The following is a 23,490-nucleotide window of genomic DNA, read 5'->3' as shown; positions in this document are numbered from 1 at the left end:
AAATGGGATCTGCATTTAAGAACCTACGTTAATCTCTTTAATCATTATTTTAATACGATGTTTGAATTCGCTTGTTCGATAGCAGAACACAAAATTTATTGCAATAAAGTAAGCTAGAAATTTTTGATTATAATGAATTAAATTTATATGTCAAGATCTTTTCTTATTTCAAACCGGATCTTACTTTAAAAATGCGCCTCATATAGGATATACATATATATATATATATATATATATATATATATATATATATAGAATATTATTATTCGTGAAAACTGTTGGAATAAGTAACTGTTGGAAGAAACACTGAGTATCATCGATCAAGCTGAGGGAAATGAATCATAAAGAGAGGGCAGCAAATAAAACATGATCAGATCGGTCTAGTCTGGGGAGTCAGTTACGATTGCGATTGCCACGAAAAAGGACAATGTTGCGCGTTATTTGATTCAAATAATATACTGTCATATAAACATCACACATCAATATGCACAAATAGTGGATTCTAAAAACATGCATAGTATACAATATGCATAAAAATAGTAATCATAATTTTTTATATTTTTAGTGAAACAAAAAATATGACAAATATCAACGTGGATAATATTTGATGCTAGAATAGTGGTGAAAGTGACAGAAAACCTATAATTCTATAATTTTCGGATTGGTTATAAATTGTTCGTTTACATTTTTATTGATTATCTTTTTACGAAATATTAAAAGAAATTACAACAAAAATATATTATTATCTTCGATACAATCAAGTGAATACGTGTTGCTTCGTGCTGTTATTGGTTCCCATCGAAAAATTATAAAAATTACTATTTACTAAAAATTCCTTTATATGATCTAAGATATATATATTGTGATTGATTATAAAAAGATATATTAAAATGTAATATTGGAAGACAGTAACGCGATTCGCAAACTAGATTCTAAAGAATTCATCGAGCTCATAATAAAGTATCGAGTCGATTAGATCAAATCTGAATAATCCATAGAATAAAAAGAAAAAGAATATTGGTGACTAAAAATTGATCGCCAACATTCACCGAAGGAAGAGATTATTATGTTTAAGATGAGATTATGCGTTTTATTGAAAAGTTATATGATGGTGAAAGCAGCTATCGCCATTTTGACAAAGAATCATACCGTCCCGGACAATCTTTTTACGCAAGTAAGAAATTTTTTTGTTTATTAAAAAACAATTAAATGTTATTACAAGTAATTGTGCAGTTTATTTGAGTAACTCAAACTCACACATGTGTAATATAATATAATATTACAAATTGTATAATAAAATAAAACTACACATGAAACTAAAAAGTACGATGCAATGAGAAAGGATGTATAAAGCTTGAAAATTTTATTTTGTTTATAAATGGATGTATAATATAGTACAAAGTTAAACTTCATTAAGACGAAATATTAAAATTTGACTGTATTATGTTTGTGTTTCTATTGCTATTTTTAAGAATAATAATTATTAATATTAACGAGATGTTCTGTTAATTTTTCACTATTTTGATACATACATAAATACATAAACACACACACACAGACCCACACACACACACGCACACACACACACACACACATATATATATATGACACTTGAATTGTGTTTCATGTGATTTTTCATCAATTTGTAATAAAAACTAATTTACTTTATTAAATAATTATAATTATTTAATGATATAATAAGACTTGTAAATTAATTCTTATATAACTAAATTAATTCAAAGTGTCAGCGTCATTTTGATGTATCAAGGATAGTTGCATTTGTCCTATATACATATAAAGAAATGTCGACTATATTGGTATAATAAAATTCAAATTGTATTAATTAACTTTATAAGGCCAATAGTTAAATAAACAATATACGTAACAGCAATAACCAGCTACCCGCGTTTAAATTTATTGATGTATGTATATAATATTCGTAGTATATCCATTTATATAGCCATATATATTCTCATATATCGTAGCAATGTCAATCGAAAGTTTTTGGTATCGGGTTTTCCAGAATTTGTTTGGGTTAAAAGATATAACCATAATCAAAAAGAATTTCGACCAGATTTTAAGTACAAAAATTTATATCATTTTTATAATCACACACATACACATAAAAGAGAATATTTTAAACATTTTTATTCTTGAAATACAAACGTTATTATTGAAATTTTAAACATAACTGACGGATTATTAAAAAGTAACCTCGTTTATTTTGAAAAGTTAAAACTAACGATTGCAAAAAAACTAATCATTAGCTATAACTATCAGCAAAATAGCTTCAGGAATCGAAAAGAGTAACATTTTCATATATCATTTATTAAAAAAAAAACGATTATTAATTCTTATTAAATAATCCTTATTCTGCCTATTCTGCGAGACATTCTTTTTAATATAAGAATAATGTTTGATATTTCGCAAGAAAATATGTTGAAAAATAATAGGAATAAATATTTTTAAAATGAAATTACATAATATTTAACACATTATAAACGAGAAATGGAATTATAAATAAAAATATCAAGCTAATATTATTAAAAACAAAAAATGTTATGTTCATTTTAGTTATTTCGACATATATATGTTATTTTTTATGAAAATCTTATTTATATATATTTTTATATATACGACTATTTTATTTATCATTAAAGATACCGTGGAATTTCTGGCCTAGTTGCCTTACTTATTTTTTTTATATGTTATATTTTATTCAGGATATTCCAGTGCCCGAAAACAACAATCATCTCATTTTACAAAATCTCCAGCCGGATCAGAATTATTCTGAGAGCGTGACTATAAGAAATGAAGTCGATGAAGTCGATGAAGTTACATTTGCAAATATGTCCATGAACCCAGAATCTTTTGGTAAGATGCAATGAATATATACAACGTTAATAAAAAATTTACAAAAAATTTAAAAGTTGTAAGTATAATGTAAATTCAAGAGAAAGTGAAAATTAAATTTAAAAAAATATTAAACCATTTTCTAATAACAAGGATAATATAAAATTCATTCTGTCGAAAAGAGAGAAAAAATGTATGCACTGTATGTAAAATAAAGCAAAATTTAGATAACACCATCAATTTCATTATTATTCTTGTTTGTTTTAAATTAGTCGCAAATAATGTACCTCTGATTTGTGAATAATAGGAAATTTTAGAAAAGTGTTTGGCACTTTATTGGAAGTTTTTTTAATTATAACTTAGCAATTACTTTTCTAACACAAGTCTTGAAACACATACACACACACAAATACACAAGGGTTTTATGTTATTTAATTATTTTAAAAACTTGCTATGTTAATTTTGATATATATGTTTATTTTTTTTCCTTTTTCTTTATTTTCATTGCACGTTAAATTATTATTATTATTTTTTATTTATCAAAATAATCAACTTAAACATATTAATATGTACCACCTCAAAATCTCTAGGAAAAATTCCGAGCGAGCCAAGAGCATTCGTAGAGTTCAATGGATTTCTAAATGGAAAAATCAACATTTCTGTGACATTCAGGTGAAGAATCAAAGTTTTTAGTCTATATCCTTTTTTTCTCTAAAATTTAACATAGACATATAAAAATATTGATTCTGTTAAAAATTTATTAAATATGAAAAGGCTAAATTTTATCTTACAGGTGGAATCAACCTAAACATGAAAACGAAGTGATACAAGGTTATTCAGTGCAATGTTGGTTCATCGAGAACCTAAAAAAGATTCAAATCTTTGACGACAAAACTATTTTAACTACAATGGAATGCACAGAACATAATCTAAAACCTAATACAACGTACTATTATCGAGTACGAGCGCATACTAAAGCTGGTGCTGGTCCTTATACGAATTTAATGAACGTATCAACGACGCACGAAAATCCGATACCTCAATTATTGATTACAGTGAATAATACTATTGCAATATGGGATCTGGATTCAAGAACCTACGTCAATCTCTTTACCTTTAATAGCAATATTATTGTAGTAGAAATGACTTATTCTATAGCAGAACATAAAATTTATTGGATCCAGGAGACCAAAGAGGAGAATTTGTATATATATGATTTAATGATAGGGGATATGAGTACAAATAATATTACGAAAATAATTAGATTAAAACAATATGCATACTCTCTCTGCATCGATTGGATAGGAAGAAATCTATATTGGATGGAAAATCAGGAGTCAATTTTAAAGCTGGACTTAACAATGTGGCAAAATGGCATAGTCAAATATGATAAGATTTTGAGCAAACAAGCTTCTTTTCATTTAACTATACAGCCGTCTATGGGGTACGTTAACTTTTATTCACTTAAAAAAATAAACACTTTTGTGTCTTTCAGTTAAGAATCTATATTATTTTCTAATTTTGCAGTAATATACTATGATTTTGTAATAAAGAATCAAAAAATCATTAATTATCATATAATTGTTATAACTTAAGCTTATTATTTTTTTAACTTCACGTTTAAAATTATGTTTTATAATACACATATATAATATATATATATTTTCCAGATTTTTCTATTGGATAGAAGTGTTATTAAATATGCAGTTTGTAATAATGAAATCGGATCTTGACGGAAGAAATGTGCAATCTTTCTTAAGAACCGATATGACCTTTTGTCCAATCAATCTATCATTTTTACAATTGTATAATAAAATAAAGCTTGAAATCACAAATACAGAGGAGCCGCTAATGTCATGGAGTGTAAACAATAAATTATTTGTGGCGAACTTTAAAATAAATAAATGCAATTCGATTTTAACTGCTGAAATTGGCGCAAAGTTTGTGTCAAATATTATAACTGATAAAACAAACATTTATTTTAGTGGACATTATGTAAATACATCAGATTTTTATCTTTATATATTAAAAAAGAAGTATGCACTTGTCGACAGTGAAAAAAACGCATCTAAACACGTGCAAATAATAAAATACACGGATGATGTTACTACCATGATATCGTTTGGTAAATCATCCTCCTTACAACCATATCCTCGGACGGAATGCCTTATACCTGATGAAAAAATTTATAATATTACAATAATAAAGATAACAGCGAAAGGTATTGTTTTGAAATTTAATACGACAGAATCGACTCGCAAGCACAAATGCAAAAACAACATACCAACTCCTAAATATATCATCTACGTAAGCTGTTTGAATAATAACTTTAATAACAAGTTCGATGAATTCTATATACAGACATACGAGCAATATTATAATATTCAGAATTTAACACCGTTTACAAAATACAAGCTGAAGCTAGCTGTGAGCAATTTTTACTCTGATCAATTATCGACGAACCTGCAATTCAGCTCGGAAGTAATATTGAAAACTAACGTGAGCAAGCTCAATGCACCGGAAAATGTAAAGATTCAGGTTCTGACGCCAACTACAGCGGCAGTTTATTGGATTCCACCCACGAAACTGAATTGTACGACAGTAACTTATAAAGTATATTGGGAAACAATTAACTCGGTGAACAGCACGCAACCGATAGAAGAACCATTTATTAACAATAAAGTAGACAATAAACTTTTTACAATAATCCAACCGTTGCTGCCACAACAGAAATACTTTGTATATGTACGTGTGTATCCAGCCAACTACAGCAATATACATAATGACAGTTTGAGCGAAACTGTGAACACGTACTCGGAACCGAACAATATTACTTTGAGCGGAGTTAGCATAAACAATATGAATATTTCGTGGATTCCTAGCGTTAATTTGACGGTCCATTACGTACTGGAATATAAAAATGATGTGATGCAAAAGTGGCAAATCGCAGATAGTTTTGAGAAGAATAATGATGAGACAGTAATGTATTATATAGAAAACTTGCTACCGGCAACTTTATACAAGTTTCGTTTGATACTGACATATCCTGAATACGAGAACTTTATATGGCCATCTGATGAAAGATTTATTTTTCAAACTCTTGGTAAGCAAATATGATAATATGTAGATATTTTAATATGATCTGTTTATTTGACATGCATATAAATGTATTACAGAATTTTAAGAATTAAATATTTTTAATGATAAAATTATAAGTAGAAATATTCAAATAAGACAAGAAAATTAAAACTATATTTTTATGTAACAAAGGTGATGATTTGATAATTCGAGCTACACAATATAATCTAACATTGATGTTAAGCCTTGCTGCTATCGTTATTGTAACCTGCATCTGCTATCTTATTTATTGTTGTAAGTATTTGATACACATTTTTTTAATTACAAATTATGATTAATGTAGTAAGTAGAGAGATTTTCTAAAAAAAAGTTAACTTGTTAAAAGAGCAATATTTAAAATTTGCAATGCATAATATTATTAAAATATATTATAACTTTATAATAGTATACCGACAACGCAAAGAAGGTAACGAGCAGGTTTTGACTAGGATTCAACATGAGGTGCCTATCGGAAACGTTCAGCTCAATGCGCTATACAGTTCTGCGTTGCAATTTAATCCAAATAAATGTAGGCTGACTAAAATCAAACGTGAGCAAATCACACTAACGAAAATCATTGGCAGCGGCGCATTCGGAATGGTAAAATTTTTGAACGTCATATTTTAAGCCATTAATATTTAGATATAGAAATGAGAAATACACATTTCTTTGTAAAAGTTATATAAATCGACTTTTTAAAAGAGATAGTAATACAATAATTTTTATTAGACATACATATGCTTTTTATTCTATTTCGTTGAATTACTTGAAATAAAACGAAATATATATGTTTAATGTTATATGAATTTAAATTATCTTTTTTTTTTAATATAAGTTACATTAATTTTCAACATTTCGCAGGTGTTTAAAGGGAACGTCAAGGATTTAGAGAAACCGAAATCAGAGACATCCGTTGCCATAAAAATGTTGGGAAAGTGTGCTTCCATGGAAGAAAAAAAGAAATTCTTGCAAGAGGCTAGGCTTATGAATTACTTTAGACATGAAAATGTGTTAAGACTGTTAGCTGTCTGCTTAGACGAGGATTTTCCATTACTCGTGTTGGAATTAATGGAAAGTGATCTGCAACAATATTTGAGAGAGTGTCGAATATTTCAACCTTCTGATTTACACGCTTTGCGTCTACACGACTTGCTCGCCATTTGCGAAGATGTTGCGCGAGGCTGTTGTTATTTGGAAGAGCTGCGCTTTGTGCATAGAGATCTCGCGTGCCGAAATTGCTTAGTGTCTGCGAGAGATCGCGAGAATCGTATCGTCAAAATCGGTGATTTCGGACTTGCCAGAGATATTTACAGGGATGACTATTACCGCAAGGTAGATATAATTAATTAAAAAAGATAAAACTATTTGGAAGTATTTTTCTATTGTTGCGTCTTTATAATATTATTGTATATCTTTAAGTCAAATTGAATTTAAGAAAAATTAAAACTATTTATATATTTTCATATATATTTCTCCAATATTCATTTATGTATATAATGTATAATGCAAAATATTAGTAAACTTTTTTTGCTTAAGAATACTTATTTAAAAAATTGATAATTAGAATAGAAGATTTAACTTTATTGAAATTATATTTTAGGAAGGAGAAGATTTGCTTCCTGTTCGTTGGATGGCACGGGAATCCTTAGTGGACGGAATATTTACTTCTTATAGCGATGTTTGGTCATTCGGAGTACTAATGTGGGAGATTACATCGTTAGGTGAGCAACCTTACTCTACCAGAACTAATCTCGAAGTGATGGATTATGTACGCGCGGGAGGCAGATTGCAGATGCCTCTCAACTGTCCATCCTCGTTATACCAACTAATGCAGCGTTGCTGGAGTGCACCAAATGACAGACCAAACTTTAAATTTTGTCTGAACAATATTATAGCTTTAAGAAGCCACACAGAAGACGCAATACTGGATCCGACGCATCAATGATTATTATATAGCCGGCAATTAATTAATTGTTTGTATATGTGTATTTTAAGAAGAAAAGATGAGTATTACATCTATGAGATATTTGAAATTATACTGTCTGTATTATACGTTTATTTATATACATATATATCTGTATGTGAACTGGTCATTGTCATTTCATAATTAATTTTTCAAACATACGTAATAGACTATATATTTACTAGAAGTTCTATAACTGCTCGAATGCAGATGCCTGATCTGTCACAAAGGGAACTCTTAATACGTAAGAGAAAGATATAACTTGCGATTCGTAAATTAGCTTTAAAGAATTTACCGAAAGATAAATAAAATGTATATCATTTTAGAGATTAAAGTTTTCTTTATTATCTTATTAATTCAGTATCATAGCACGAAAATGACAAAGCTTTTTAATTAGGTCAAGTATATGCTTTATTAGAAAGTGGTAGAGAATTCCGTACTCTGTAAATTCGCTAGTTGCATAGATGTTATCTCAGAGAAGAATCAAATGACATCTTGAAAAACGATTCCAACTTATCTCATTATGGCATTGCATGTTTATTTCAAACTTTAAACAAGTAAGACATTTTTTTCTCTATTTTTTCTCTAAGTATGAACTATTTCTCTTAGTAAATAAATCATGGGAGCTTGACTTTCTTCGATTGAAGGAATTTTGTCTCATAATTCAGTTTTTATATTAGTTTCAAATTAATTAATTAATATCATCTGATAAGTAACTCTATCTTAACTTGTCTATCTTTTTCACGAGTGCGTTTGTTATCACTAAAATTTCAATAATGTTTATATTTTAACATATATATATGATATATATATTTTTATTATCATTTTCTTCATGATCATAAAAATTTTATAAATTCCTGTATTTAAAAACATCTTATTGCGTATTTTTCGCGTATATATTGCGAGAAAATAAATAGCGCGCGCTTGTGTTGTTCTAGTCCCTTTATAAAAAAAGACATGTTAAGTCGATTCTCGAAAGTCTCGAAGTATTGTTGCTTCTTTTCCGCAATGCTGGCTGTCTCAATTCGCGTTGTGCGTTATATTCGTAGCATCGAGATTATCAGCTGATAACTGTCAAAGATATTAACAGAGTTTTAAATACTGTAACATTATTTAAAACATATTTTATTATTATTTTATTTAATTTTATTTTGAACAAACTGTTAAACTATTAATCCTCGCAATGACAACCTTTCGATGCTATGGATATAACGTACAACGCAAATCGAGGCAGTTAATCAACATCGCAAAAAAAGGCAACAATACTTGCGAGAATCGACTTAACATGCCATTTTTAGAACGGGACTAGAACGACACAAGCGCGATTCCTCAATTTTATGTTAAAGAGAATGATAAAGAAATCAGCTGATCACTGTCAAAAAATATTAATCGAGTTTAAAGTACTATAACATTATATTTAAAACATACTATTATTTAAATTTTTACAACATAATATTATTTTAAAATTTAATTAGCAAATTAAGTTTCATCAGCTGACGTATGTCAAAAATATTAATAAAGCGTTAATTTGCTAATTAAATTTTAAAATAATATGTTAAAAAGATTAAAATAATAATATATTGTAAATAATACGTTATAATACTTTATCTTCGATTAATATTTTTTGACAGGAAACAGCTGATAATTGTCAAAAATATTAAAGTTTAAAGTAGCTGATTTCTATCAAAAAATATAAATAAATCCTTTCGTCAATAAAATCATAATTAATTTCGACGTTGTGATTATCTCGATTATCAATGGATTCTTGTAGAAATCCTATTTCTTTGTTCGCACTTTCTGTTTCAGATTTAAATACTGAATTTTTATGCATTTTTTTATGCGTTGATTGCAATACGTGTACGAAAATATGTGAACTAATTATGTAATGCATAACAATTTATTATTAATATCTTTAACAGAGAACAAAAATAAATAGAATTTTCTACAAGACTTTTTCGATCAAAATATCTGCGCTTCTATTATATTCGCGCGTCTGTACCGCGCGAGACTGACCGCAAGACTCTTAGCAGCGGTATGGTTAAACACAACCCATACGTCCGCCACGCTGCGCGTCTCGCGCGAGACTGACGCTGACGATCAGTCTCGCAATCGCAATTTCTCGAGATCGAGAATCAGTCTCGCGCGAGACGCGCAGCGTGACGGACGTATAGCTGCGCTTGGCGATACCGCTGCTCTGAGTTTTGCGGCTTGCGGTCAGTCTTGCGCGAGATATGCAGAGAGATGGATGTGTACAGACGCGCGAATTTAATGGGAGCGCAGATATTTTGATCGAAAGTTTCTTGTAGAAAATTCTATCTTTTTGCTCTCTGTTAATGATTTAAATAATAAATTTGTATGCATTGCATAATTAAGTCACATATTTTTATGCATGTATTGCAATCAATGCTTAAAAAAATATATTAATTAATTATTAAATAATTATGCTGTGCAATAAAAATTTAGTATTTATATCATGAACAGAAAGTGTTAACAAAGAAATAGAATTTTCTACAAGAATCATTTGATAATCGAGACTAATTACGATTTTATTGACGAAAAGATTTATTAATATTTTTTGATAGAAATAAGCTACTTTAAACTCGGTTATTATTTTTGACAGTTATTTGCTGATTTCTGTCAAAAAATATTAATCGAGGATAAAATATTAACAACATTACTACTATAATTTTTATAACATTATTTCTTTGAAATTTAATTATCTAATTAACGCTTTAGTAATATATTTTGACAGAAATCAGCTGATTAAAGTTAATTTGCTAATTAAATTTTAAAATAATATTATGTTGTAAAAATTTAAATAATAGTATATTTTAAATATAATGTTATAGTACTTTGAACTCGATTAATATTTTTTGACAGTTATCAGTTGATTCTGTCAAAAAATTATTATTATTTTAATAATTATTCTATTTAATATAAAATCGAAGAATGTCGCGCTTGTGTTCTTCTAGTTTATAAAAAATTATATGTATCTATAATATAATATAATTGAGAATATATGCATTCGCGAGTGTATGTATGCTTGTTTATATATATGTTAATTTTTATTTGCGAATTCTAAAAATTGTTTGACTTCCTTTGGAAATACGCAGTGCTTTTTAACATTTTTCTAATAACGCAATATATGAATCTGAGCTTAAAAGCTCTCTTTTAAAAAGATTTTCATTACTGTCCCGTTTACTGGATTTCTTTGTGTGATGCTCACGATAATATCTGATATCTTTATTGTAAGCAGCCTCAAGAGCCTCCTTTGAAAGTTGGTCAACGAATAATATATAATAAAAATTTTATTTTAGTCCCTGAACTAAGTTGTCAACATTTTTGCATTTATTGAGCAGTTTATAAAAGTAAATAAAACTATAGTACATAGCTAAATTGTTAAATATGAATTTTTTTTATGTAATTGCTCGTCTACACAGTTTCAGTTTCCCGAAACAAAATTCTGAATATGCCACTGCTCCTAAGATAATTCCTTGTGATACAAAACTTCGTATTGCAAAATATATGTATAATTTCAGACAAAAATTATCTCATAAAAAAGTAGTTTTTAAATCAAGGTGGTAATCATCGATATTTTCTCGTCAATATATAGAAACCGATTTTCTAAATGCTTAATTATACAAACAAACATTAAATTAATATTTTAAAAATATAACGTTTCAATTTTAAAATAGAAATCGTTGAATCTGTAGAAATTATCATTCATGCAATATTGCTCGATTGCTATCAAATTATGAAAGTAACACTCGCTGTTTATTTTGTTTGTTCTGCTTGTATCTTGTCTTATGTCATCTAATTATTTATTCTGTGTTATATAAATTCTATCTTGCGACTTGTCTGATTTCAAATTTCTGTGAATTTCAAATTATTTTGATATACGTTATAATATACAAAGATGTTGAAAGCGTTTAAATCAGTTGATTAAAGGCGTTAATTTGCTAATTTTAAAATAATAACCTGTTATAAAACTAAAATAAAAATGTTGTTATTAATAATATGTTATAATACTTTAAACTCGATTAATATTTCTTTGACAGTTATCAACTGATTTCTGTTAATTATTAATTTCAATTTAATTAGGAAATTAATGCTTGAATCAGCTGCTTTCTGCCAAAAGATACACTTGGCAAAAAAAAAAAAAAAAACGGTACACTTAAAATTAGTAAAAATGGTAAAAGTTCAAGAATTTATAATTCAGCTAATAATTATGATATCTAGGTGTTTAAAATACGAAAATAAAGCTTGAAGTCTGTAGTTTGAAAAAATTTTAGTGCCGATTACGTGAAATGATCAGTTTTGCAATGACAAATGACAGAGTGAGAACCTGCAAAACTAATAAATAGAAGGTTCACTTTTCTGAATTGCACGACGTAAATCAGTTGACGTTTATTTATCACAATAAAAAATAAAAATATTTATTACAATAAAATATAAAATATGATTGATTAATTTTTCTAAAAGTATAGTAAAATTAATCAAACATATTTTTAAAATTTTTGTATACCATATTGTCTCACGATTACTAAATGTTTTTCTGGGGTAAATTCTAAAGTAGGTAAATTCTAAAAGAAAATTCTCTCTGTGTTAGAAAAAGTAACTGTTGGAAATAACATTGATTGTGAGTATCATCGATCAGGCAGAGCGAAATGAATCATACAGAGTGCAGCAAATAAGGCACGATCAGTCTAATCTGCGATGTCAGTTACGATTGTGATTGCCACGAGAAAAGACAACGTTCCGCATCATTTATTGAATCAAATACTGTTATATAAACGTCACACAACAATATGCACATATAGTGGATCCTAAAAACATGCGTAGTATACAATATGCATAAAAGAAGTAATCATAATTTTTTATATTTTAGTGAAACAAAAAATGACAAATATCTCAATGTGGATAATAATTTATGCTTGAATAGCGGTGAAAGTGACAGAAAATTTATAATTCTATGATTTTCGGATTGCTTATTAATTGTTCTTTTATATTTTTATTAATTATCTATTTACGAAATATTAAAAGAAATTACAACAAAGATAAATTATTATCTTGGATACAATCAAATAAATACGCGTGCTTCGTATTCATTTTTGTTATTGGTTCCCATAGAAAAATTATAAAAATTACTATTTACTAGAATATTGTGATTGATCATAAAAGATATATTAAAGTGTAATATTGGAAGACAATAACGCGATTCGCAAACTAGATTCTAAAGAATTCATCGAGCACATATAAGTATCGAGTTGATTAGATGAAATCTGAATCATTTATAGAATAAAAAAAAACAATACAGGTGATTAAAAATTGAGCGCCAACATTCACCGAAGGAAGAGGTTATTATGTTTGAAATAAGATTATCCGTTTTATTGAAATGTTTAATGCTGATGAAGTCAGCTATCGCGATTTCGACAAAGAATCACACCGTTCCGGACAACCTTTTCACGCAGGTAAGAGATTTTTTTCGCTTCATTAAAAAACAATTAAATGTTATTACAAGTAATAGTGCAGTTTATTTGAGTAACTAAAACGTGTAATATAATAATATTACATACTGTATAATAAAATAAAACTATACATAAAACTAAAATGTATGATGCAATGAGGAAGGATGTATAAAGCTTGAAAATTTTATTTTGTTTTTAAATGGATGTATAATATAGTCCAAAATTAAACTTAATTAAGACGAAATATTAAAATTTGACTGTATTATGTTTGTGTTTCTATTGCTATTTCTAAGAATAATAATTATTAATATTAATGAGATTTTCTGTTAATTTTTCATTATTTTGATACATACATACAGACATACATACATACATACATACATATATATATATATATATATATATATATATATATATATATATATATATGACACTTGAATTGAGTTTTATGTGATTTTTCATCAATTTGCAAAAAGATCTTATTTACTTTATTAAATATTTATAATTATTTAATAATATAATAAGACTTGTAAATAAATTTTTAGTAAACTAAATTAATTCAAAGAGTCAGCGTCATTTTGATGTGTCAAGGATAGTTGCATTTGTGCTATATACATATAAAGGAATGTCGACTAAATTGGTATAATAGAATTCAAATTGTATCAATTAACTTTATAGGGCCAAAAGTTAAATAAACAATATACGTAACAGCAATCTATTCCAATTTAACTAATAAAAATTTATAGATGTATATATATAATATTGATAGTATATCCATATATATAGCCATATGAATATAGATATCCATTTAAATAGTTATATGTAGAATATGCACATATTCTTATATATCGTGGTAATGTCAATCGAAAGATTATGGTATCCTGTTTTCCAGAATTTGTTTGGGTTAAAAGATATAATCATAATCAAAAAGAATTTCGACAAGATTTTAAGTACAAAAATGTATATAATTTCTATAATCACACACAAACTCATATAAAAGAGAATACTTTAAACATTTGGATTCTTGAAATACAAACATTATTATTGAAATTTTAATTAAAACATACGGATTATTACAAAGTAAATTCGCTTATTTTAAAAAGTTAACTAACAATCGCAAAAAAACTAAATCATGAACTATAACTATCAGCAAAATCGCTTCAAGAATCGAAGAGAGTAACATTTTAATACAACATTTATTAAAAAAGAAACAATTATGAATTCTTATTAAATAATCCTTATTCTGCCTATTCTGCGTTAGTTTCTTTTTAATATAAGAATCATGTTTGATATTTCGCAAGAAAATATAATGAAAAATAATAAGAATAAATATTATAGAAATAAAATTACATAATATTAAACACATTATAAATTAGGAATGGAATTATAAAATATCAAGCTAAAATTATTACAAAACAAGAAATTTTATGCTTATTTTATTTATTTTGACATATGATGTTATTTTTTACGGTAATCTTATTTATATATATTTTTAGATATACTATTTTATTTATCATTAATGATACCGTAGAATTTCTGGCCTAGCTGTCTAACTTATTTTTTTTATATGTTATATTTTATTCAGGATATTCCAGTGCCCGAAAACAACAATCATCTCATTTTAGAAAATCTCCAGCCAGATCAGAATTATTCTGAAAGCGTGACTATAAGAAGTGAAGTCAATGAAGTAGATGAAGTTACATTTGCAAATATGTCCATGAACCCAGAATTTATTGGTAAGATGCAATAAATATATAGAACGTTAATAAAAAATTAACAAAAAATTTACAAGTTGTAAGTATAATGTAAATTCAAGAGAAAGTAAAAATTAAATTTAAAAAATATCAAACCATTTTCTAATAACAAGGATAATATAAAATTCATTCTGTCGAAAAGAAAGAAAAAATGTATACATTGTATGTAAAATAAAGCAAAATTTAGATAACACCATCAATTTCATTATTATTCTTATTTGTTTTAAATCAGTCGCAAATAATGTATCTCTGATTTGTGAATAATAGGAAATTTTAGAAAAGTGTTTGGCACTTTATTGGAAGTTTTTTTAATTATAACTTAGCAATTACTTTTCTAACACAAGTCTTGAAACACATACACACACACAAATACACAAGGGTTTTATGTTATTTAATTATTTTAAAAACTTGCATGTTAATTTTGATATATAGGCTTATTTTTTTTCGTTTTTCTTTATTTTCATTGCACGTTAAATTATTATTATTTTTTTTTATTTATCAAAATAATCAACTTAAACATATTAATATGTACCACCTCAAAATCTCTAGGAAAAATTCCGAGCGAGCCAAGAGCATTCGTAGATTTCAATGGATTTCTAAATGGAAAAATCAACATTTCTGTGACATTCAGGTGAAGAATCAAAGTTTTTAGTCTATATCCTTTTTTTCTCTAAAATTTAACATAGACATATAAAAATATTGATTCTGTTAAAAATTTATTAAATATGAACAGGCTAAATTTTATCTTACAGGTGGAATCAACCTAAACATGAAAACAAAGTGATACAAGGATATTCAGTGCAATGTTGGTTCATCGAGAACCTAAAAAAGATTCAAATCTTTGACGACAAAACTATTTTAACTACAATGGAATGCACAGAACATAATCTAAAACCTAATACAACGTACTATTATCGAGTACGAGCGCATACTAAAGCTGGAGCTGGTCCTTATACGGATTTAATGAACGTATCAACGACGCACGAAAATCCGATATCTCAATTATTGATTACAGTGAATAATACCATTGCAATATGGGATCTGGATTCAAGAACCTACGTCAATCTCTTTACCCTTAATAGCGAATTGTATATAATCGATGTTTCTTATTCTGTAGCAGAACATAAAATTTATTGGATCCAGGAGACCAATAATGAGTATGGGTCTACACAAGAATTAATGATAGGGGATATGAATAAAAATAATATTACGAAAATAACTAGATTAAGAAAAAATGCATACTCTCTCTGGATCGATTGGATAGGAAGAAATCTATATTGGATGGAAAATCAGGAGTCAATTTTAAAGCTGGACTTAACAATGTGGCAAAATGGCATAGTCAAATATGATAAGATCTTGAGCAGAGAAAAAAGGCTTGCTTATTTAACTACACAGCCATCTATAGGGTACGCTACCTTTTATTCACTAAAACACTTATGTGTCTTTCGGTTAAGAATTTATAGTATTTTCTAATTTTGCAGTAATATACTATGATTTTGTAATAAAGATATAAAGAATCATAAAATCATTAATTATCATAAAATTGTTATAATTTAAGCTTATTATTTTATTTAACTTCACGTTTAAAATTATGTTTTATAATACACATATATAATAATATATATATTTTCCAGATTTTTATACTGGATAGAAATGTTTGATGCAGAGTCACATATACAGTATGTAATAATGAAATCGGATCTTGACGGAAGAAATGTGCAACCTTTTTTAAAATCCGATATGACCTTTTGTCCATACAATCTATCATTATTCAAAATTTATTATCAAATAGAGCTTGACATCACAAATACAGAGGAGCCAATAATATACTGGCTAGATAAACACGAATTATTTGTGGCGAACATTAAAATAAATAAATGCAATTCAATTTCAATCGCTGAAATTGGCACGGTGTTTCTGAGTTATTTTATAATTGATGAAACAAACATTTATATAAGTGGATATAATTTCAAAATATCAGATTCTTATCTTTATATTTTAAAAAAGAAGTATGCACTTGTCGACTGTGAAAAAAACGCATCTAAACACGTGCAAATAATAAAAAGCACGGATCTTAAACCCATGATATCGTTTGGTAAATCATCCTCCTTACAACCATATCCTCGGAAGGAATGCCTTATATCTGATGAAAAAATTTATAATATTACAATAATAAATATAACAGCGAACAGTATTGTTTTGAAATTTAATACGACAGAATCGACTCGCAAGCAAAAATGCAAAAACAACATACCAACTCCTAAATATATCATCTACGTAAGCTGTTTGAATAATAACCTTAGTAACAAGTTCGATGAATTCTATATGCAGACATACGAGCGGCATTATGAAATTCAGAATTTAACACCGTTTACAAAATACAAGCTGAAGCTAGCTGTGAGCAATTTTTACTCTGATCAATTATCGACGAACCTGCAATTCAGCTCGGAAGTAATATTGAAAACTAACGTGAGCAAGCTCAATGCACCGGAAAATGTAACGGTTCAGGTTCTGACGCCAACTACAGCGGCAGTTTATTGGATGCTACCCACGAAACTGAATTGTGAGACAGTAACTTATAGAGTATATTGGGAAACAATTAACTCGTGGAAAAGCACGCAACCGATAAAAAAGCCATTTATTAATAATAAAGTTGACAACAAATTTTTTACAATAATTCAATCGATGCTGCCAAATCAGAAATACCTTGTGTATGTACGTGTGTATCCAGCCAACTACTCCAATCTCTATAATGACAGTTCGATCAAAACCGTGTACACGTACTCGGAACCGAACAATATAACTTTGAGCGGAGTTAGCATAAACTATATGAATATTTCGTGGATTCCTAGCGTTAATTTGACGATCCATTACGTACTGGAATACAAAAATGATGTGATGCAAAAGTGGCAAATCGCAGATAGTTTTGAGAAGAATAATGATGAGACAGTAATGTATTATATAGAAAACTTGCTACCGGCAACTTTATACAAGTTTCGTTTGATACTGACATATCCTGAATACGAAAACTTTACATGGCCATCTGATGAGAGATTTATTTTTCAAACACTTGGTAAGCAAATATGATAAAATGTAGATATTTTAATATGATCTGTTTATTATCATACATATAAATGAATTACATAGTTTTAAGAATGAAATATTTTTAATGATAAAATTATAAGTAGAAATATTCAAAAAAACCGGAAAATTAAAACTATATTTTTATGTAACAAAGGTGACGATTCGAGAATTCGATCTACCCAATATAATCTAACATTCATGTTAAGCCTTGCTGGTACCGTTATTGTAATCTGCATCTGCTACTTTATTTATTGTTGTAAGTATATTTATACACATTTTTTTAATACAAATTATGATTAATGTAATAAGTGGAGAGATTTTTCAGAAAAACATTAACTTGTTCATTAAAAGAGCAAAATTTAAAATTTGCAATGCATAATATTATTTAAATATATTATAACTTTATAACAGTATACCGACAACGCAAAGAAGATAACGAGCAAGTTTTGACTAGGATTCTACATGAGGTGCCTATCGGAAACGTTCAGCTCAATGCGCTATACAGTCCTGCGTTGCAATATAATCCAAATAAATTTATGCTGACTAAAATCAAACGTGAGCAAATCACACTAACGAAACTGCTTGGCAGCGGCGCATTCGGAATGGTAAATTTTTGGTAACGTCATATTTTAAGTCATTAATGTTTAGATGCAGAAGTAAGAAATGCACATTTCTTAGTAAATCTTACACCGAAAAAATTGTTTTCTTGAAATGCATTAATAAGTCCTCTAAACAGATAAGAATATTTCCAATTTTTAAATTGAGAATATATTTTTAATTTCTTTTGCAACTTCAGCGCCGCAATAAATAAATATAATAAATTAATAATAAATTTAAAATAAAAATTAATAAAATAAAATTATTTAAATTTATAATAAATTTATAAGTTTACAATTAATATTAAAAATAATAACATAATAAGCAAAAATGTGTATTTAACTATGTCAAATACATAAAAAATATTCAATTATATGTGTAACATTTAAATATACATGTAATAAGTAACTATATAAGTAAGTATATGTCCATTTGTAAGACTGTTTTTTGTTATATCGATTAATAATTTTAATAATACACGGATAAAAAAACATCTCATCAAGTATATATTCTTGCATGTTAAAAATATCTCTTTAGAGAATTTTTCTTGTAAATTAAGAGGATCCTTTTGGCGCCTATTTTAGTAGAAAATATTATAAATATAAGTGGCATGTACTTAAGATGAGAATACAATTTTTTCGGATATATAAATCAACATTTTAAAAGAGATAGTAATAAATTAATTTTTAAGACATACATATGCACTTCATTTTTTTCGTTGAATTATTTAAAATAAAACGAAATATATATGTATAATGTTATAAGAAATTAAATTATCTTTTCTTGTTTAATAAAAGTTACATTAATTTTCAATATTTCGCAGGTTTATCAAGGGAATGTCAAGGATTTAGAAGAACCGGGATCAGAGACATCCGTTGCCATAAAAATGTTAGAAAGGTGTGCTTCCGTCGAAGAAAAAAAGAAATTCTTGCAAGAAGCTAAGCTTATGAGTCACTTTAGACACGAATATGTGTTAAGATTACTAGCTGTCTGCTTAGACGACGATTCTCCATTACTCGTGTTGGAATTAATGGAAACTGATCTGCAAAAATATTTGAGAGAGTGTCGAATATTACTACCTTCTGATTTACACGCTTTGCGTCTTCATGATTTGCTCGCTATGTGCGAAGATGTTGCGCGCGGCTGTTGCTATTTAGAAGAGCTGCGCTTTGTGCATAGAGATCTCGCGTGCCGAAATTGTTTAGTGTCTGCGAGAGATCGTGAGAATCGTATCGTCAAAATCGGTGATTTTGGACTTGCTAGAGATATTTGCAGGGATGACTATTATCGCAAGGTAGATATAATTAATTAAAAAAGATGAAACTTTTTGAAAGTGTTTTTCTATTGTAGCGTCTTTATATTATTATATTATATCTTTAAGTCAAATAGAATTTAAGAAAAATGAAGACTATGTATATATTTTTATATATATTTCTCCAATATATATGTATATAATGTATAATGCAAAATATTAGTTAACAAAATGTATAATGCAAGGTATTAGTTTTTTGCTTAAGAATACTTATTGCAAAAATGGATAATTAGAATAGGAGATTTATCTTTGTTAAAATTTTATTTTAGGAAGGAGAAGGTCTGCTTCCTGTTCGCTGGATGGCACCGGAATCCCTAGCGAACGGAGTATTTACTTCTCAGAGCGATGTTTGGTCATTCGGAGTACTAATGTGGGAGATTACATCATTGGGTGAGCAACCTTACCCTACAAAATCTAATCTCGAAGTGATGAATTACGTACGCGAGGGAGGCAGGTTGCAGATGTCTCTCGACTGTCCATCCTTGTTATATCTATTGATGCAGCGTTGCTGGGGTGTAGCAAATGCCAGACCAAATTTTAAAATTTGTCTGAACAATATTATAGATCTAAGATGCGACATAAAAGACGCAAAATTGCATCCAATATGAATATTATTTACCGGCACAATTAATTAATTATTTGAACATGTGTATATTAAAGAGAAACGAATTTTTGCACATTTATTTGAAATATTTGAAAATATGTCTGCATTAGACATCTCTATATATGTTTGTAAGTAAATTGGTCATTGTCATTTTATAATCTTATTTTTCAAAGAAACGTAATAAACTATATGTTTACTAGATGTCTTATAACTTGATCGAATGCAGATGCAGCGTGATCTATTACAAAGGGAAATCTTAATATGTAAGAGTGAAAGAGATAGTATTTTGCGATTCGTTGATTAGCTTTAAAGAATTTATCGAATGATATACAAAAAACATATAATATTGGACATTAATATTTTAATTATTGTATTTATTCAGTATCATAGCGCGAAAATTACAACTGCTCTTTAATTATGTAAAGGCTAGTCAATGTTTTATGAGAAAGTGGGAGAATTGTTGCCTTGCTTCGTAAATTCGCCAGTGACCTACAATAGGTGTTATCTCAGAGAGGATATAAATGACTCTTTGAAAAATGGTTCTAATTTATTGCATTATGGCATTGCATGTTTAACTAAAAGTACTAACGAATAATCACGTACTTCTCGTAGAATTTAGGATATATTGCTGTTCTGTTCAGTTTCCAGAAAAAGTACTCTACTGTATATGGTTGTAAGTTTCACTCGAGTAAAAGATTTCTTTATTATAAAAAATTAAATATTTTTACATATGTTAATTTACATGTATAACTGTAAAACTATAAACAAAAAAGTTGATGTTAAAAAAATTTACTTAAATAATTTAAATTGCATAATCAAAGAGCTTGACATTATATAAGCTTGATATTAAAAGCTGATATAAAAAAGATGTATAAAGTTTGTTAATATTACATTTAAAATTACCACATGTAAAAATAGATGTTATGTAGTATAAAATTCGTTTCACCATTTGACATTAAAATATGAAAAGAGAAGTTTTATCTATCAAGAAGTATCAGTTCAAATAGGTGGTTATTTTCGATACTTTTGAAAATGACATATGAAGATAGATAAAATTACTATAAAATTTTTTGTTTTTTTAATATCCATTCTCGATATTCTATAATTTTTATTTTAAATTTATAATACACAACTAGAAACATGAAGATGAATTAATGTATAGTGTATTAAATACTTAATAAACTTTCTTACCGATAAATTCTTACCGATTTTATTATTTACAGTCACGTTTTCATAATAATCTTGGATACAGATTCGTTGTTTGGTGACATTTAGTAATCCTTGATCTAGAAGTTGATTTAAAATGTTCTATTGATATACATTGTATAGCTTGGAAGTGTGATCTATCTCGTTGGATCGCTTGAAAATATTTCAAAATAAATATTACATGTAATGGTTTGCATTATCTTTAATAAAAAATGAGATGTTAATTTTTAAAGTCAATAATTCGCTTACAATACCTTATAATTATATAATATATGTATAATGTTCTATATTACTATTAACACATTTGCATAAGAAAAATTTTAAACTTTAGCATATATTTCGTTTACTAACACTGAAAAATAATAAAATAATTCAATTTCTTTTTTTATAAATGCGTTTATTATCACTCACAGTTTTAACAATATTTATATTTCAACAATAAATGTTTTTATTATCATTTTCTTCCTCGTCATAGAAATTTTATAACTTTCTGTGTGCGTGCGCGCACGTGTGTGTGTGTGTGAGTGTGTGTGTAATATCTTGTTAAATTTCTTTTTCTATTGTTATATTTTTAACGCAAACAAATTTTGAAGAGCACGATATCATAAACTTTGTATTTCGTGAGAGAAATTATGTACCTAATATGTGTGTATATTAAAGTATACATATACATTAAGTGATAAATAGTATATAAATTCGCACATATAGCGAGTGATAGCTGTTGCGCATATTTATTGATTTATTGATTCAGATTGATTGAGCCAATTCGAAGATTCATTGTATTGATCTTTTACTTCGATACTTAGTAATTGTTTTGTTACAATTTATTTTAACTCTAAAATTTTGATTTTTTAATATTGTATTAAATAAAAAATAATTTGCCTTTTTCACTGTAAGATTTATACAAAAATTTATAAATATAAATAGATATTTACAGAGAAATAAAAATGTATAAAAAATTACAGAATATTCATGAATAAATAAATCAAAGTGTCATATATATATGTATGTGTTTATCAATGTAACATTGAGTAAACGGACTCATTAATGTTACAATTTTTTATTCTTATATATAACAATTTTGAACATGACAAAAAATAAATACATATTAGGTTTAAATTTTAATATCGCGTTTTAACTACGTTTAATCAGATAGATTTATTATCTTAAAAAATTAGAAACAATTTAAACATGTGTAAATTCGTGTATTTGCGCAAAATAAAAAAAATTTAAAAAGAAATGAAAAAATCAATTTTAAGCTATAAACAATGACAGATTTCTTCATATTTTGACATGAGAAATAACTGTAATAAATTTGAAAAAATCGGCGTCTAATTTTCTCCGAGGTTTACTTGTGAGAAGCGATATAGAAGACGTAAAATTGCATGCAATAAGTATTATCTAGTCGACAGTTAATTAATTATTTGTACATGTGCATATGAAGAAGAAACGAGTTTTTGCACATCTATTTGAGAATAGATGTCTGTATTATACGTGAATTGCACATTGTTATTTCATAGTATTATTTAAAA

At 27.4% G+C, this 23,490-nt stretch overlaps 1 protein-coding gene and 1 long non-coding RNA gene across 2 annotated transcripts in view; one reads left to right on the top strand and one right to left on the bottom strand.

The window, feature by feature from the left end:
• LOC145945592 (uncharacterized) overlaps positions 1–23,490 on the bottom strand; it is a 290,305-nt gene that overhangs the window by 152,940 nt on the left and 113,875 nt on the right. The window lies entirely within an intron of this gene.
• On the top strand, positions 403–21,834 carry LOC145945530 (uncharacterized). Its single transcript, XM_083054588.1, has 19 exons — positions 403–1,174; positions 2,724–2,874; positions 3,161–3,195; positions 3,320–3,525; positions 3,647–4,297; positions 4,524–5,956; positions 6,124–6,225; positions 6,377–6,570; positions 6,832–7,302; positions 7,571–7,909; positions 13,255–13,404; positions 14,987–15,137; positions 15,705–15,786; positions 15,908–16,561; positions 16,790–18,228; positions 18,394–18,495; positions 18,651–18,844; positions 19,660–20,130; positions 20,418–21,834. The coding sequence occupies exons 1-19, from the start codon at positions 1,067–1,069 to the stop codon at positions 20,754–20,756; spliced, it is 7,272 nt and encodes a 2,423-aa protein (XP_082910714.1). The 5' UTR covers positions 403–1,066; the 3' UTR covers positions 20,757–21,834.

The sequence above is a fragment of the Prenolepis imparis genome, unplaced genomic scaffold (genome assembly GCF_030444845.1).
Source record: "Prenolepis imparis isolate NDT839.2.m4 unplaced genomic scaffold, iyPreImpa1.0 SCAF_14, whole genome shotgun sequence".
Classification (NCBI taxonomy): Eukaryota; Metazoa; Arthropoda; class Insecta; order Hymenoptera; family Formicidae; genus Prenolepis; species Prenolepis imparis.
The sequence above is the reverse complement of the archived record's forward strand: the minus strand, read 5'-3'. Positions and strand labels throughout refer to the sequence as shown.